Source organism: Trichosurus vulpecula, chromosome 4 (assembly GCF_011100635.1).
Source record: "Trichosurus vulpecula isolate mTriVul1 chromosome 4, mTriVul1.pri, whole genome shotgun sequence".
Lineage (NCBI taxonomy): Eukaryota > Metazoa > Chordata > Mammalia > Diprotodontia > Phalangeridae > Trichosurus > Trichosurus vulpecula.
The window spans coordinates 77,760,724-77,775,800 of NC_050576.1; the positions used below are offsets into that span (position 1 = coordinate 77,760,724).

Consider the following 15,077-nt stretch of genomic DNA (forward strand, 5'->3'; position numbering starts at 1 on the left):
AACCTTAAGGAGCTATATAAATGCTGGCTATCGTTATTATAAGCCAGCAACCACAAAGGAGAGGAGGAGGAGAGCCGACATTCAAAGCTTGTTCCAGCGAGGTTTACAGAAGAACAGTCTCGGTGTGGCTTGTGGAAGCCTCCGAGGCTCGGCAGATGAGGACGGTGGCTGTTCGTTTCGTCCAGATCTCAGATCAAGTGGAGCCTTTACCAGTTTTGCTTTTATTCTCCCGTCAGCGCGTGAGCAGGGCAGCACTCAAAAAATCAGCCCCAACTGTCCCCTTTTTATGCAGGAGATGCCTATTGATAATGATATCTGATACATATCAGTAATGTTTTTCCTTTTTCCCCCCTCATTTCCCAAAAGTTCTAGGGCAGTGGGTGTGATTAATGGAGGAGTCAGGTTTCGTCTATTGCTCCAGCTTACAGAGCAGCCCTTAGGGTTAGTGGAGGGTTATAACTGGTTCAAGGGACCAAAAAAAGAGGAAGGAAAGGGGGTAAAAGGAGTCTGACACACCAAGGCTACTTTGCAAATATATCGTTCGGTGTCAGCTAGACTGAAATAAGAGCCTTCTTCCCTCCACCCCTTTTTCAGCTTTTTTTTTTTTAATGTGTTATCCTCTCCTATCAGAGTGTAAGTTCTTTGAGGGCAGGAATTATCTTTCTTTTTGCTTCTATTTGTATTCCCATTCCCATCCCTCAGCATAGGGTCTGATACGTGTACATGGTACATGGTAAGTACTTAATAAATGTATGTGTTCGAGGGTTTTCCTCTCTCTCTCTCTCTCTCTCTCTCTCTCTCTCTCTCTCTCTCTCTCTCTCAACTTTGCATACACTCAGAAACTTTTCCAGAGTACATAGATTCAGTCTTCCATACATTAGGTCGTTGGAAATTTAGATAACGGGCTTCTGAGCTAGAGAATTTGGAGGCTAGCAAAAGAATAAAGGTGAGATTTGCTTTATTCATGGCCTAAATTTCAAACTTAACTCTTTACTTTCCCAAATCAGTATCCAGGTTCTAAAGGTATAGTAAACAGGTTAACTTTCCCCCAGGGTGTTTGTCTATGAGATGAGTCAGTAAAGAAATACTAGGGATGAAAAGATGTCTGATAACAGTGCACTCAAGATTACACCCTAATGAGCTAATATAACATGCAGATAAGTTAATACAGAACAACTTAGGAGAGAACATAACTTTTAAGGGAATTCAGGAAAGACTTGGAATAGAAGGTGGCCCCTGAGTTGGGGTCCTTGAAAGATTCTAAAGCTATACCACATGATAAACATTTATTAAGCATCCACTTTGTGCCAGGCACTGAGGTAAGTGCTAAGGAACTAAAAAGCAAAACAACCCTTGGGTTCAAGGAGCTTACAATCTAATGGGGAAAGGCAAGACACAAAAGGAAGTTGAAAAGGGGTGGGGAAGAGAAAGGAAATAGAGCCAAGATGATGGTGAATTTGACCCCAAGTAGAGCAGACAGTGGCACATGAAGCGGGATCTGGTATTTTTGAGCCTTCTTTAAAGAGAGGCAATGGGAGGAGTTTTTTGTTCTACACTGCAGGAAGAAGAAATTGAGGGTATTTATGAGGTATGAGTAGTAGAGAAGCAAAGTCTGTGATGACAAGTTTCTAGGCGACCGGTTTATTTCATAAGTTTGTCCTGGGTGGGGCATGATGAAAATGCCAGTGGAATCGAAACCAAGTAGAGTAGCTGGTGGCAAGTGGAGCCCATAAGGCCCAGCTCTCAAAAGGGTTCAGAGACAAAAAATGGAACCTTGATTAGAGGCAACAGCCAGTAAGCCAGTTTGACTGGGATATAGAGATGGTGGATGGAGAGTAATAGAAACCAAGTCTGGAGAGGCAAAATTGTGGAGGACACTTTTGGTTGAGGTGTGAGGAATCATCAAAGAATACAGATTGTGAACCTGGGATGGGGAAGACATGTTGATCCCCTCAACAGAAACAGGAAAGTTTGAAGGAAGGTGGGATTTTAAGGGGAGAAGATAGTTTTATTTTAGACCTGTTGAATTTGAGATGCTGACAAAACATCCAGTGGAGATGACTAGCAGCTCCTTTGCAATCTAGGCTTGGAGTTCAAACGAGAGATTACGGATAAATATATAGATTTAGAAGTTATCACCACATGCCATGCCTTAGGAACTAGTATATACACTAACAACCCCCCCTTCCTCCATATCACTTTCTCCAAATACCCCACCCCTCCATCCTACACTCTACACTGCTGGGCACCTAAAAAATAGCAGATAAACGTTAAACTCAGTTGAATTTTAGCAGTCGTTCACCTCATTGTTATTTTTTCTCAGTCTGGCTACATGTATCACTCCCAGAGCCCTTCCTGCTTGGACTTTGGTGATTAGAACCTCAACCTACAATATTACATTCTAGCAAAGAATGAGGATATTCAACTGTGTGGTTGCAGAATGAAGGAAAGAATGAGGAAATGCAAAACAGAAACTAAATAATCAAGGACTGAGGCGAGGCAAATGAAATGAGGGAGGAGGAAGCAGAAGTAGTTGAAAGTGCAAGGAGATCTGGATTGCTGGCAAAGCTTTGTGGACTGGTGTGAACCTTTGCTCACAGCACTTGGTATAAGACGAGGTAAGATTCCCAGGTTTTTTCATTCAGAGAGGCAAGAGTAAGAACACTATAGAAAGTAATGAACAAATTTCACCTTATACTTACACCTCTCCCTTTCTCACTTCCCTCACTGAGACCTGGCTCCCTCCTGATGCTGCAGCCTGCCCTACCACCTTTCCCAGTGCTTGCTACACTTTCTCTCATACTCCCAAATCACCTATTAGGGTTGAGGAGTCACAATATACTTTGATTCCCATCCCCATTCCAAACTCTTCTCCTTTGAGGTCCATGTTATTCATGTTTATTATCCCATGCTTCTTCACCTCTGCCTCTTAGCTTCCCCTGATTCCTTCAAGTCTCCACTAAAGTTCTGCAAGAACCCTTTCCTTTTAGTCAGTCAGTCAACAAGCATTGATTAAGGCGCCACCTTTTGCCAGGCACTGTGCTAGGCACTGAGTATACGGAGAAAAGCAAAAGACAGTCCCTGCCCTCAAGAAAAGCAATTTAATAACTTTTCTGAGGCTTCTTGATGCTGGCACCTTCCCTCTGTTGATTATCTCCTATTCATCTTGAATATACAGTCATACCTTGGAGATATTGCAGGTTGGGATCCCAGATCATCGCAATAAAGCAAATATCATAAGAACGCGAGCCATATGCATTTTTTGGTTTCCCAGTGCATATTAGGGTTATGTTTACTTTGTACTGTAGTCTATTAAATATGCAATAGGATTGTGACCCAAAAACTTCAATGTACATACCTCAATTTAAAAAATACTTTATTGTTAAAAATGCTGACCATCATCTGAGCCCTTGGAGGGTCTTGCCTCAATATTGATGGCTGCTGGCTAATTGGGGTAGTGGTTGCTGAAGATTGGGGTGGTCGTGGCAATTTCTTAAAATAAGACAACAGTGAAGTTTGCCACATTGATTGACTGTTTCTTTGACTTGAACTTGACCTTAGAAGCCATTGTAGGGTTATTGATTGGCCTAATTTCAATATTATTGTGTCTCAAGGAATAGGGAGGCCAGAGAAGAGGGAGAAAGGTAAGGAAAGGCTGGTTGGTGCAGCAGTCAGAATACACACAGCAGTTGTCAATTAAGTGTACTGTCTTATACATGCACAGTTCATGGTGCTCCAAAACAATTCCAATAGATCACTGATCACTTATCACAGATCACTGTAACATATAAAAATAACAAAAAAGTTTGAAATATTGCAAGAATTACCAAAATGTGACACAGAGACATGATGTGAGCACATGCTGTTGGAAAAAATGGAGCCAAAAGACTTGCTTGAAGCAGAGTTGCCACAAACCTTCAATTTGCAAAAAATGCACTATCTTTGAAGCAGAATAAAATAAGGTGTGCCTGTATGTGATTGGCATATGATTGTTTCAATGCTGTCTCCCCTATTAGACTATGGATCCTTGAGAGCAAGGACTGTCTTTTGCTTTTCTTTGTATCCCCAGTGCTTAGCACAGTGCCTGACACATAGTAGGTTCTTAATAAATGCTTGTTGACTGACCAGCACTACCCTACCTACTTGACATGGTTCTTGTAAGGAAAATATTTTGTAAACCTTAAAGTGCTATAGAGATTGGAATAGTTCAATGAAATCTGAAAAACAAAAAGTTCAAAAGGGACAGAAGAAAACAAGAAATTTTATTAAATCTAATGTATCCATTTTCAAACAAATTATAAATAATTGAGTTTTGGTTGTATATTTGAATGATTATTTTGTTAATGTTTATAAGTTCAAAGTAAATTTAGAAGAAACACAAAATAAATGGGAGCTCTTTATATGAACTCTTTTCTCCAGTGGATCTTCAATATCCACCACTGACCTTGACTGGCATTATCTCTTCCCTCTCAGTTACCTTGCCAATGCCATCTCTGACACCGGGTAGCCTCCCTTAAGAAACCCAAACTAATTGTCCCCAATATAAATGAAAGGGGAATTCATCCATCAGTACTTTTCTCTAAGACTGATTAAATCTTTTTCTAGGAGTTGGGTCTGTGAGCAAATCTTTGAAATCACCAATGTTGTATGTTTTTTGGTTGCTGTTTTTTTTTTGTTTTTTGGTTTGTTTTTTTTTTAAATAAAGCTTTCTGGAAACCAAGGACATGAAAGCCATTATCTTAACACATTAAATGGTAATTCTATTACATCCTTAATCCTAGGAGACTATTCCTCAGTTTTCTAAAGTGATTTTGATGTCTATCAAATCTTTCTTTTTCTTCCTAATGTAATCTGAATAATTTGGTCAATATAAAAACTTAATGACAGTGAATTAGATTGAGATTAGTACTTAATAAGAAGTGAGCATTTTTTTTCTTTTTACCTAACAGCTCCATTTTTTAAAAATGTCACCATAAATCTTGCTGATAAATGAAAACTGAATTTAACCCTTTCTCTGCTGTCTTGGGTCTAACTTTTTCTTTGCTACCTAGTGTCTTTGTCTTAGGTCTCTGTCTTAAAAATCTTTGTTTTTCTTTAAAATAACATTTTTTAAAAATTACAAAAACAAAAGTGAAACAAATAAGCACAGGAGATACAACTCCAAAGAAGGAATTCAAAATTTGGTGAAATTTTACAAAAAAGAGTAAAAAGGCCTGAAAGGGAGATTGAATTTATATGAAGAGAACAGGAATTGTAAGGGAATGGCCACAAGGGGGCAGCAGAGTGCGAGGAATGAGAGCATCCAGAGTATGGTCTTACCTGTATGGTAGCACCCAAGCATGCTGCTTTCAAGAATCCAGGTTTGCAACGCAAGCTAAGTGTACTGCTGTCAGAGAGAACAGTGTGAGTATAACTTCCAGGCCTTCTTGACAGCAGCATCAAGGAACTTGCTACTATATCACACTTACTGCCTTTGGTGGTATTTTTTGTCAGCCTTAAAGCACGGTAGAAATGAACTGTCATTACAGCCACCACTCCTCTGTTAATGCCCATACCACAAACATCAGAGAACATGAGAAGATATCAGTGATCAAGCCCACTGAGATTTCCCCCTGAATCAAACCAGGCATCTGGCATGGTGAATTTACCTATTTGGATCTCCCATCCTGGGCAAAATTGACACCAAATGCCTTTCATTACTCACTAAGCATCATTCACTTCCTTCTATGTTTCCTCCCCCTCCTTTCCCTCTTAGGCACATCTATCTGCCTACCCACGACTGATTTCCTCACCCTTTACTGTCACATACCAGTTTATTTTCCTCATCTGTACAATGGGAGAATTGGAGAGAAAAGATTTTCTCTAATTCCTCTGATCTGATCCTGTGATTACCCAGCACTGGTAAGTATAAACTTGGGTTATTTTACCTAATCTAACCAAAAGAACTATTTTTTTAAAAAAATGTGAATAAATTATATCTCAAAGCCACACAATTCAACATGGAAAGAAGAAAAAAGGATGAGAAAAAAATAATGAGAAAAGTGACAAGATGGGTAATAAAGAGAAAACTATAAAGAAAAGGAAGGGTGAAGAGGGAGAGAGAGAATAAGTTGAAAGAACTGATTTTAATTCTTTTCTAGATCTTCCGTCATGTTTCTTTTTGATCCTGACCAATTCTTATCTTTCTGGGTTCATGAACCTATAACTGAGAGGCAACTTTGCTCAGTTATGTTTCAGTTGTGTCTGACTCTTTGTGACCCCATTTGGTATTTTCTTGGGAAAGATACTGGAGTGATTTTGCCATTTCCTTCTCCAGCTCGTTTTATAGATGAGGAAACTGAGGCAAACAGGGTTAAGTGACTTGCCCAGGGTCACACAGCTAGTAGTTGAATGAGGTCACATTTGAACTCAGGTCCTCCTGACTCCAAGATCAGCACTCCATCACTGCACCACCTAGCTGCTGTCAGAGGTAACATGGAGTAGAAAATAGAGCTCTGGACTTTCAGGAAGGAAGACCTGGCTTAACTCTTTTCTTTCACATTTACAAGCTGTGTGACGATGGGCAAATCACTCAACTTGCCAGCCTCAGCTTTCCCAACTGTAAAACTGGGATAAGAACACCCTCCCCCATCTGTCACGGGGATATTACGAGGCTTAAGTAGGATTAAATACATAACGCACTTTGCAAATTTTACCATTGAGTTATTATTAGTAATCAGCCTGATTGGTTCATGAAAATTATCTCCCAGAACTCCGAACCTGCACTAAAAATAAAGCCATTAAGAAAATCCATAGGCAAAATGAAATAAAAGCAGTGGTGTCCTCCTAAGCAGGACTGAGACATTTGTTGTGATTATTGTGTAACTGGGGCCTGGTTCTCCAGCAATGCAACACAGTAGAGTGGAGAGAGTAGGAAACATGGCCTCTGGGAGATCTGGGTTTGAATCCTGCCTGTACCATTGAATGACTATGTGACCCTAAGCAAGGCATTTAATTTCTCTCAGCTTCAGTTTCCTCATCCTTAAAATGCAGATAATCATATCATCTACCTCACAGGACTGTTGTGAGGATCAAACAAGGTAAGTCTTTAAGTAGGTAAGTCTGTAAGATAAGTAAGAAATTATCATCGATTTTAAAAAGAAGATCAGTCCGTTGCTAATAGAGATTTTTGAAGTTTCATATACAATTCTGCTTTTGTCTACTATGTATACTAAAATGCCCATTTTATTTTGGTCTATGTTAAGTTCAGAATGAAAAAAAAATGAGTGTTTTGCAAGCTTTAGAGTTACTATCCAAGTATTGGCTATTATGATCATTCCCCCATTCGAAATCTCAGTTGCCCACAGCTTTTGAATCACCAATTTCAGCTCTTCTTTTATCTCAACTGGGCAAACACAGCCAAAGGAAGTCACAAATCATCTCCTCTTCCTTTCCAGCACCCATTTCCCTTTATAAACATGCCCCTTATCAGGTGAGCAGACATCCATCTTTCATTTGACATCCGCTTGTGATATCCGCGCATGGGGGCACATCTGTGAGCTCCTCCAGAATTTCCCAGATGCTGATCAGAGAGCACCACGGACAACCAGTCCCCTCCCCTCATGCCCCAAGGCTTGCCCTTCCCATTCCTCTATATCCTCACACACAGACACTGGAGACGGAGGTCACCATTTGGAGCTTTCACTTTATTTCACCAGAATGCAACATGTTGTCAAACAGGAGAGGAGGATCATGGGCTTCATTCACATCTAGGAAACCAGCCCCAAATGTCAGAATAAATAAATAAACACATGTGGAAGCTGTGAGGAGCCCCTGACCCTCCAGAGGGGCTCCCGACAGCCTCAGAGGTAGACTTGGGTGTAGAGGGGGAAAATCTGGCTGCTAGTTTTCAAAGATCCTCCAGACAAGGGGATTTGAAAATTACAAATAATAAATAACATAACAATAACAATAATAAGAATAATAATATGCTGAATCAATGTCCTCTTACACTGAAATGCTTTTCCCTGGAGGAGCACCCAAGGTTGTCTCCTGGGTCAGAAGTGCTGTGGCCGTCTCTACCTGGCTGACTAGATCGCTCCCTTCTCCAGTCAGGGTAATTGAGTGGCAGCCTCAGAGAGGAATGCATTTGTTCAGAAATGCCAGAATGAAACAGGCAGATGTTGGTTCTCCTAGAGGTCCTGCCTCCTGACCCCTGGCCCTGTCCCACCCTGAGCCTTGTCCCTATCCTTTGAGTCAGGCCCTTTACTAGACTCCATAAAAAGCCTCAACTCATTGACCTAAGGTAATTCTGGTTCAAGTTCCATCAGTCTAAACTGTCCCCAGTGATTGTAATTCCCATCCCTAGGCTGAAAACCAGACCCAAAAGCCAGGCAGTCACTTTTCCCTTCTGTCATATTATGTAAGGATGTGATAGAAAGAATCAGGAGACCTATCAGTTTGTTCCAGTGCTTCTGCCAACTCTGTTTGCTTGGCAAAGGTCAGGAGAGGGCCCAAGACATTGCTTTCCCAAGAACAAAATGGTTTCCTAAGTAGGGCTCAATAAGTGACTCAGGGATGTTTTCAGTGAGGTCCAAAACTTCATCTGGGTCAACTTCAGGCACACCCAGCTCCCTACCTGTTGACCCTCAGCTGCAGGTAGGGAGGATATAAACCCAGCTCTGCAGGCAGGGCTCTTGGGCAGGCTCAGACTGTAGATGGTAGGTGATGGGCAGAATGAGGCAATCCCTTCCTTAGCATATTAACAGAGGTCCCTTCCTTGCCCAGAGTTTGAGTGAATTAACTAATAAGCAAACCACCCATCTTGTCCTTCTGCCCTTTATGTGTTCCCATTTCCAGGTTTCCATTTATACTCATTTCTCCCAAGACAGATCTGCTCAGGAGTGCTCGTTAGTCCTGGTGGGGATGAAAGGAGCCAGTGGGATCTATTGACCAGATGCCTCCTTTGTTCCTTTTGGCTCCCTCCCTCAGTGGGGGGAGGAGGGGGAGGGAAAGATTCCCTTTGTTAGCAGCTTAGTCTGAAACTTTTCAGGAGAATTGGAGTCCAGAACATGGGGGTCCTGCTGCTTTTCTTCTCTCTGTCCTTCCCAACTGCCTTTGCAGCTCCTGCCTCCCCCAAAGAGCTGCCCCATCCAGAGGTGCGGCTGCAGCCAGGCTGCTCAGGTGTGTGAGCACTCTCCAGCATGGCAGCCAGGCTGGGAGGTAGAGGCCGCACAGGCCTTTTCTGCCAGGTCTCTGTATGCCGCTGATCTCAGGAAGCGAGGATAGGAGTCCTTCTCCATCAGAGTGCGCGTCTTCTCTTGAGCTTCATCAAAGCACGTAGCTGTGACTGCCTGCAGGTTCTTCTGGGTGAGCTCTCTTGTTTCATGGTCAATATTCACCTGGGAGGAAGGAGGAAAGAGTTGTCAGGATAGGTGGGGGGAAAGGACACCCTCCAGCGGTCCCAAAGGAAGGACTAGGATCCAGAGACAAGTGCACAGGACTCATTGGAAGACCCAGGAATATAATCTCAATTTTCATTGACTAGCTCTGTGAATTCAGACAATGAAGCAGTGGAAATAAGGTAATGATAACCAAAGCACTTTAGAGTCAGCAAAGTACTTTACATAGATTATCTCATCAGAGCCTCACAACAATGCTGTGTACCTTGGTCTCCATTTTATGGATGAGCAAAGTGAGGCTCAAAGAAATCAGTGACTGGCCCAAGGTCAGAGGTAGGATTGGAATTCAAGTCTTCCTACCTCCAAGCCCAGCGTTCTGTTCTCCATATTATGTTTGGAGTCAAAGGAACTGAACTTTGAGTTCTGTCTCTGAGAATGACCCACCATGAACAAATCACACCTCTCTCATTCCTGTACTTCTACCACTGGAGAAAAAATGGCAAACCATTCCAGTATCTTTGCCCCCCCCAAAAAAACCCAAATGGGGTCAAAAGAGTTGGGCACCATGGAACAGCAGCAACAAATACCTACACCACCCTATCTCACAGAGACATTGTGGGGATTAAATGAAATAGCATACCCAAACATACAGCGACCTATGCAAAGGTGTCTGTTATTGCTAGCCTCTCTGTGCTTGTGTCTATGCCTCTAAAACAAAGATTTAGAAACACGGGGTTCTTGTGACAATGCAATAGTGGATGAATATTTGAGAAGCAGAAAGCACCATATAGAAAAAAGGCAGATTAAGCCACTAGGTGGCGCAGTGGACAGCCTGCTGGACCTTGGGTCAGGGAGACTTGAGTTTCCCTGACTTCCTTCAAGACCCAACTTGAAATCCCACCTTCTGCAAGGCTTTCCCGGTACTCCTTAATCTAGTGCCTTCCTTCCGAGATCGTTTCCAACTGGTCCCTATCTATCTTGTCTGTGCATAATCACCTACGTGTTGCTTCCCCTGAAAGCAGGGTCTCGTTTGTTGTCCTTTAGAACATCAGAGCTTAACACAGAGCCCAGCACACAGTGGGGGCTTTAAAAAATGCTTGTTGACTTGACAGTGCATGGAGGCAGGTAAATCACCAGTCTCAACCAGATTATAATAATGCCTATTTTTTTCTAGGCATGTGTATGATTTGAGCCTTAGAGAGGCTGGCCGTGCTAATGGTCTCAAGCTGCAGGAAGCAATGAACATAGGGATTATGGCCTAAATCACTTGGTCAATCTGCTAAAGAACAGAGTCAAGATTCCAGTCCAGTCCCCTGTACTTTGACAATAGCACCTATAAACATAAGGTTTCTATCTTTCTCCAATGAAGGGAGCACATTATTATTCTTGGGAGGAGAATGGGAAGGGAGAGGAAGCCCAGTCTCCTTTCACCTCTCCTCCCTGAATTGTTCAAATGCAGGCCCCACTAAGTCACACATTCCAGGCCTGTATAAAACAGGAAGCATCAGCCTGTTGGGGCAAGGCCAAGAGGTGGATGACCACCGACCATCTCAGTTAACTCACCTCTTTGGGAGCTTCACTGCAGATGAATTCTTCAAAGATTCTCTGGGCCCTGGAAGCCAACTTGGTAGCTGAATGGATTTTCTTGAACTCCTCACAGGCCAGCCAAAATTCCAAATTCTCTTCACTGAACTCAGTCTTTAGGAAGGCCCGGAATGCAGCTATCCCACCTGAAATAGAGAAGAGAAAAACAGTGAGAGAAAAGGTCAGGTTGAGGGATGGAAGAAAAGCAATAGCTACAGTTAATGGGGCCATTACTACATGTAATTTCCTCCAGTCTGGCAATGTTTACTTGATGTTCTGAACAAAGACAAGCCCCTGAAGCTCCTTCTTGCTATGGCCTGCCCCTACTGCCATTACCCTAAGAACCTCCACACCCAGGACAATGAGTCTGAAACACATCACTTGCACACCCACATGGCATATATGGAATATGCCATGATACAGACAAGGTCATACTTACTTTTGCTACTCAGTAAATGGTCAAAGGATTCCTTCCATCCTAACACATCTTCTGGAACAAATCTGTGGAAAAGAAGTCAAGATATTTTAAAAACACACCCACAAAATGGATTTCCTACCACAAATCCTAGCCAGAGCTCTGGTAAGGAGTCACATACTTTCACAGACTCACTCAATAACTCCTGTGCCTATCCCAGGAGAATGTGAGCTTCTTAAGGTTAGGAACAAACTTTCTGTTTTTGTTTTTGTATCAATAGTGTCTAGTCTACTATTTTGCATAAAATCAATGTTTTGTTTTGTCTTTCCATTGGATCCCAGGCAAAACTTCATGGTTTTATCATAAAAGTCACCTAAGTAAGAGTAGGGATGGCCAGTAGGCCAGAAGAAAGCCTAGAACTTATCTGGGAATCTAAGGAAAGACCTCCATTCTGGGACATCCTAATTTCTTTTCCAACCAAAAGAACCCCCATTTCCCAATACCAGTTCTATAACCTCTTCCACATATATCCAAAAGGTGATTTTTTTTAGCCATCTGGAAGTAAAATTATTTTTAAATTCCACAAAGGTTTTGGTCTTTCTCTTGATTCTGGCTATAGTTGCAAGACATATTTTCAATGGAAGACTTCTACTAACATGGCAGATTCATGGGTCTTTCTGTTAGCTGATGGTCTATATGCTGACATACAGTACATTAAATCACCCAGGAACCAGTCAGACACAGGAGCTTAGTGATATGTCCTACAGAAAAATTTAGGGAAGAATATGCCAAGATCCCCTTTAATGTCCTAGTTTCTTTTTTTCTCTCTCTCATTCTCATTCTTTTCGTTTACTTCCATTCAGGACTCTGGTTTACCCCCAGCTTGATCTCCTTCCTAAGAAGAGAGAGCTCCGGGCAGTGTCGCTAATACCCAATAATACTTACTTCTCTTTGCTATGTTTGCTGCCCCACTCAAACTTGCTGACAGTGCCACTCTCACTCCCTACTTCCGATTTATGAAGGAAGATTCCAAGACGGGTCTTGAACTCTTTGGCTCTGGAAGACAAAGGAAAAACATCCAAGTATTATCCAAGGGACCAGGGAAGGAGGCTCTTAACTCAACAGGCTTGTCTCTCTTCAACATAATAGCAAGAGAGGATTATGGTAGCCTAAGAGAGAAAAAGATTATTTTTTAACTGGTACTATTTAAAGCCTAAACAAAATTACCTTTCACTGCTATTGGAGATGTGACAACTCAGCTTTTGACAAAATCCTTTTACTGTTATTAATGCTAAGAAAACAATGTTTAAGCTTATCCTAGGAAGAGCTTATGCTCTCTGACCTGCATGTTTACAAAATTGCATTCGTATTATTCAATGCTTCAAAAAAAACTGTGTGTATATAATTTGCGGGATTTATTTCAGGGGGAGGGGGGAGAAATAGAATAGAACTCTGTGATTTCACTGTCACAGAAAACTCCCAGTAGGGAAATTTCCTCTACCAATGAAAACAAAGAACTCCTCAGACCAGGGCTTAAAATTTTCTGGAAACATTGAAGGAGTAAATGTCTAGGGGGTCACATGGACAGTATGTGTTAAGATAGCACTTGAACCTAGGTCTTCCTGTCCAAGCAAGGCCAACATTGGGCCATGCTACTTTATTTTTTGGTATGTATATGTGTGTGTGTGTGTGTATACACAGACACACATATATAATTTGAGAGAGATACATATATATGTATGCATGTGTGTGTGTATATATATGTTCAAGTTACATAAATCCCGATGCCTCTCTGCCCCAATGTACTTCTCTGAGTGTCTCCTTAATTCTAGGGTTTTGGGGACAATGTAAGATCCTTCTCTGTCCCATTTTCAACTTTTTTTTCTTATCCTCTCCCTCTACAATTACCAGCACCTACCTACAGGATAACTGCACATAGCAAGCTATTTGGAGCGTCTCTCTGAGAACTAGCGTGGTACCAGTTGCTGATGGTGTCTGGGAATGTAATTCTTCTCTTCCCTACCTTTTACCCTTTTCACTTCACACAGACACACAGAATCGCCTGCAGCAGAACTGTTTGGAGCTGGACCAGTGTATTACAAACTCAACCTCCCAGGAAAGTTGTAGATGACTGCCCAGAGAAGGCTTGACATTGGGGCCCAGCTTCAGCTTTAGCGGAGGAGCAGGAGTAGCTGTTACTTGTCTTAGGAGAGCTATAGAAACCTGTACGGGTCCTTCCCTACTTCTCAGCACCCGCCACAACTCCCTCCTCCCCAGAGTCACCCAAACCCTTAGTGATTCTTCTCTCCTCCCGAGAGCGTCTAACACTATCAGAAGGGGCAGCGTCTCCTGTTCTCTCCCATCTCGTGTGCCTCGTTCCCACCAAATCCACAAGGTTGTGTGTGGTCTCACTCTCCCTTTTACTGGAAAGTGACAGTGAGCTGAGCCTAACTGATCTTCCCTGTACCGCCGCTAACGCTGTGGTCCACAGGGTCCCGGACCAGTGCCTTGGCTTCTCTGGCCCTAATTTTCCTCATTTGTAAAATGAAGTTGAACTAGACCATGGACAAGGTCCTGGGGGCAGCTCTGACGCACCCACAACCCACGGCTGTTTTCCCCTATTACTTGGGCGACTTTAGGCAGACCAAACAGCCGATCCCAACTCTGCAAACGCCTCTTACCTTTCCAGACAGGTGCTGGGGAATGCAGACAGTGTCCGGCACATCCTGGCAGACACTGGGCAGCAGGTTGGGGAGTAAACGGCGGCAAGTTTCCAACCCTTTTCCCCCAGAGTCAGGCTCGTAGTAGCAATAGCAGCAGCAGGAGGAGCGCGTCAGTTACACACACACACACACACTCGTGTTTGTTAGTCTGAATGCTGCCGGCGAGAAGCCGCGGCTTTATAGCACATGGGCGGGGGGGGGGGGGTGGGGGTAAGGGGAGGAGGAGGGAAAAAGGAAAAAGGGGGAGGACAGTGGGCTCTGGGGCTCTGACCAATAGGAAGGACTGCCAGGCCAGGCTCTGACGACGTGAGAGGAAGATTGCCTCTCCGCAGTAATAACGGGAAGAAGAGGGAGGCGGGGGTCACCGGGGTGGGAAGCCAAAGCTGGGGCTCAGACAAGCCCTTGCAAATCATATTCACAGCCAGTGGCTGAATAATGAGACCAACAGAGCTACCCCCCTCCTATGAATGAAATCTTCCAAGAAGGGGTTGGGGAGGGAAGGAAGACCACAGAGACAGGCTGCAGCTGGGAATCGTGCTAGATGCAGGATTTGAGAGGAAGAAAGAGCCCCTCCATCATTTGGTAAAATACAGGAAATCGTTTGGCATTGCGGAGTGGACAAGGTGTTCATGGGAGCTCTTCAACCTGGCTCACTGGGAAGGCTGACATTGTAAACCCCTCAAGGGCAAGGACTCAAGCTGCTTCTCCCATTTAATGCTGTGCCCAATGCTGCACCCTATACTCTCTGGGGGTCTAGAACACAGTCCTGTTACAGGTTTGTTAAATTGAATTAACTCCTAAATGGATGACATCACTCTCCTGCTCGATAGACTCTAATAGTTCCCTGTCGCTCTTAGGATCAAATATAAATTCTATTTGGTTTTTAAAACCCTTCATAACTGGCCCCAACCTACCTTCCCAGCCTGGTTATCCATTACTCCCTTCTACACGCTTTCTGATCAGGCCAAACTGACT

General features: G+C 43.0%; 1 protein-coding gene across 1 annotated transcript; it reads right to left on the reverse strand.

Moving 5' to 3' along the window:
• Window positions 1-7,664: 7,664 nt before the first annotated feature.
• Window positions 7,665-14,252, reverse strand: RGS16 (regulator of G protein signaling 16). Its single transcript, XM_036757196.1, has 5 exons — window positions 14,061-14,252; window positions 12,325-12,435; window positions 11,404-11,465; window positions 10,944-11,110; window positions 7,665-9,380 (listed from the first exon to the last, which is right to left on the reverse strand). Exons 1-5 carry the CDS (start codon window positions 14,102-14,104, stop codon window positions 9,159-9,161), a joined length of 606 nt encoding a protein of 201 aa, XP_036613091.1. The 5' UTR covers window positions 14,105-14,252; the 3' UTR covers window positions 7,665-9,158.
• Between the last annotated feature and the right edge of the window lie 825 nt (window positions 14,253-15,077).

Bases quoted from the DNA above. Each gene is read 5' to 3' on its own strand.
- RGS16 (XM_036757196.1), bottom strand. From the start codon at position 14,104: ATGTGCCGGACACTGTCTGCATTCCCCAGCACCTGTCTGGAAAG. The intron at 11,466-12,324 runs GTAAGTATTATT...TCTTTTCCACAG, and splicing joins AGCAAACATAGCAAAGAGAA to ATTTGTTCCAGAAGATGTGT. The intron at 11,111-11,403 runs GTAAGTATGACC...TCTCTATTTCAG, and splicing joins CCATTTACTGAGTAGCAAAA to GTGGGATAGCTGCATTCCGG.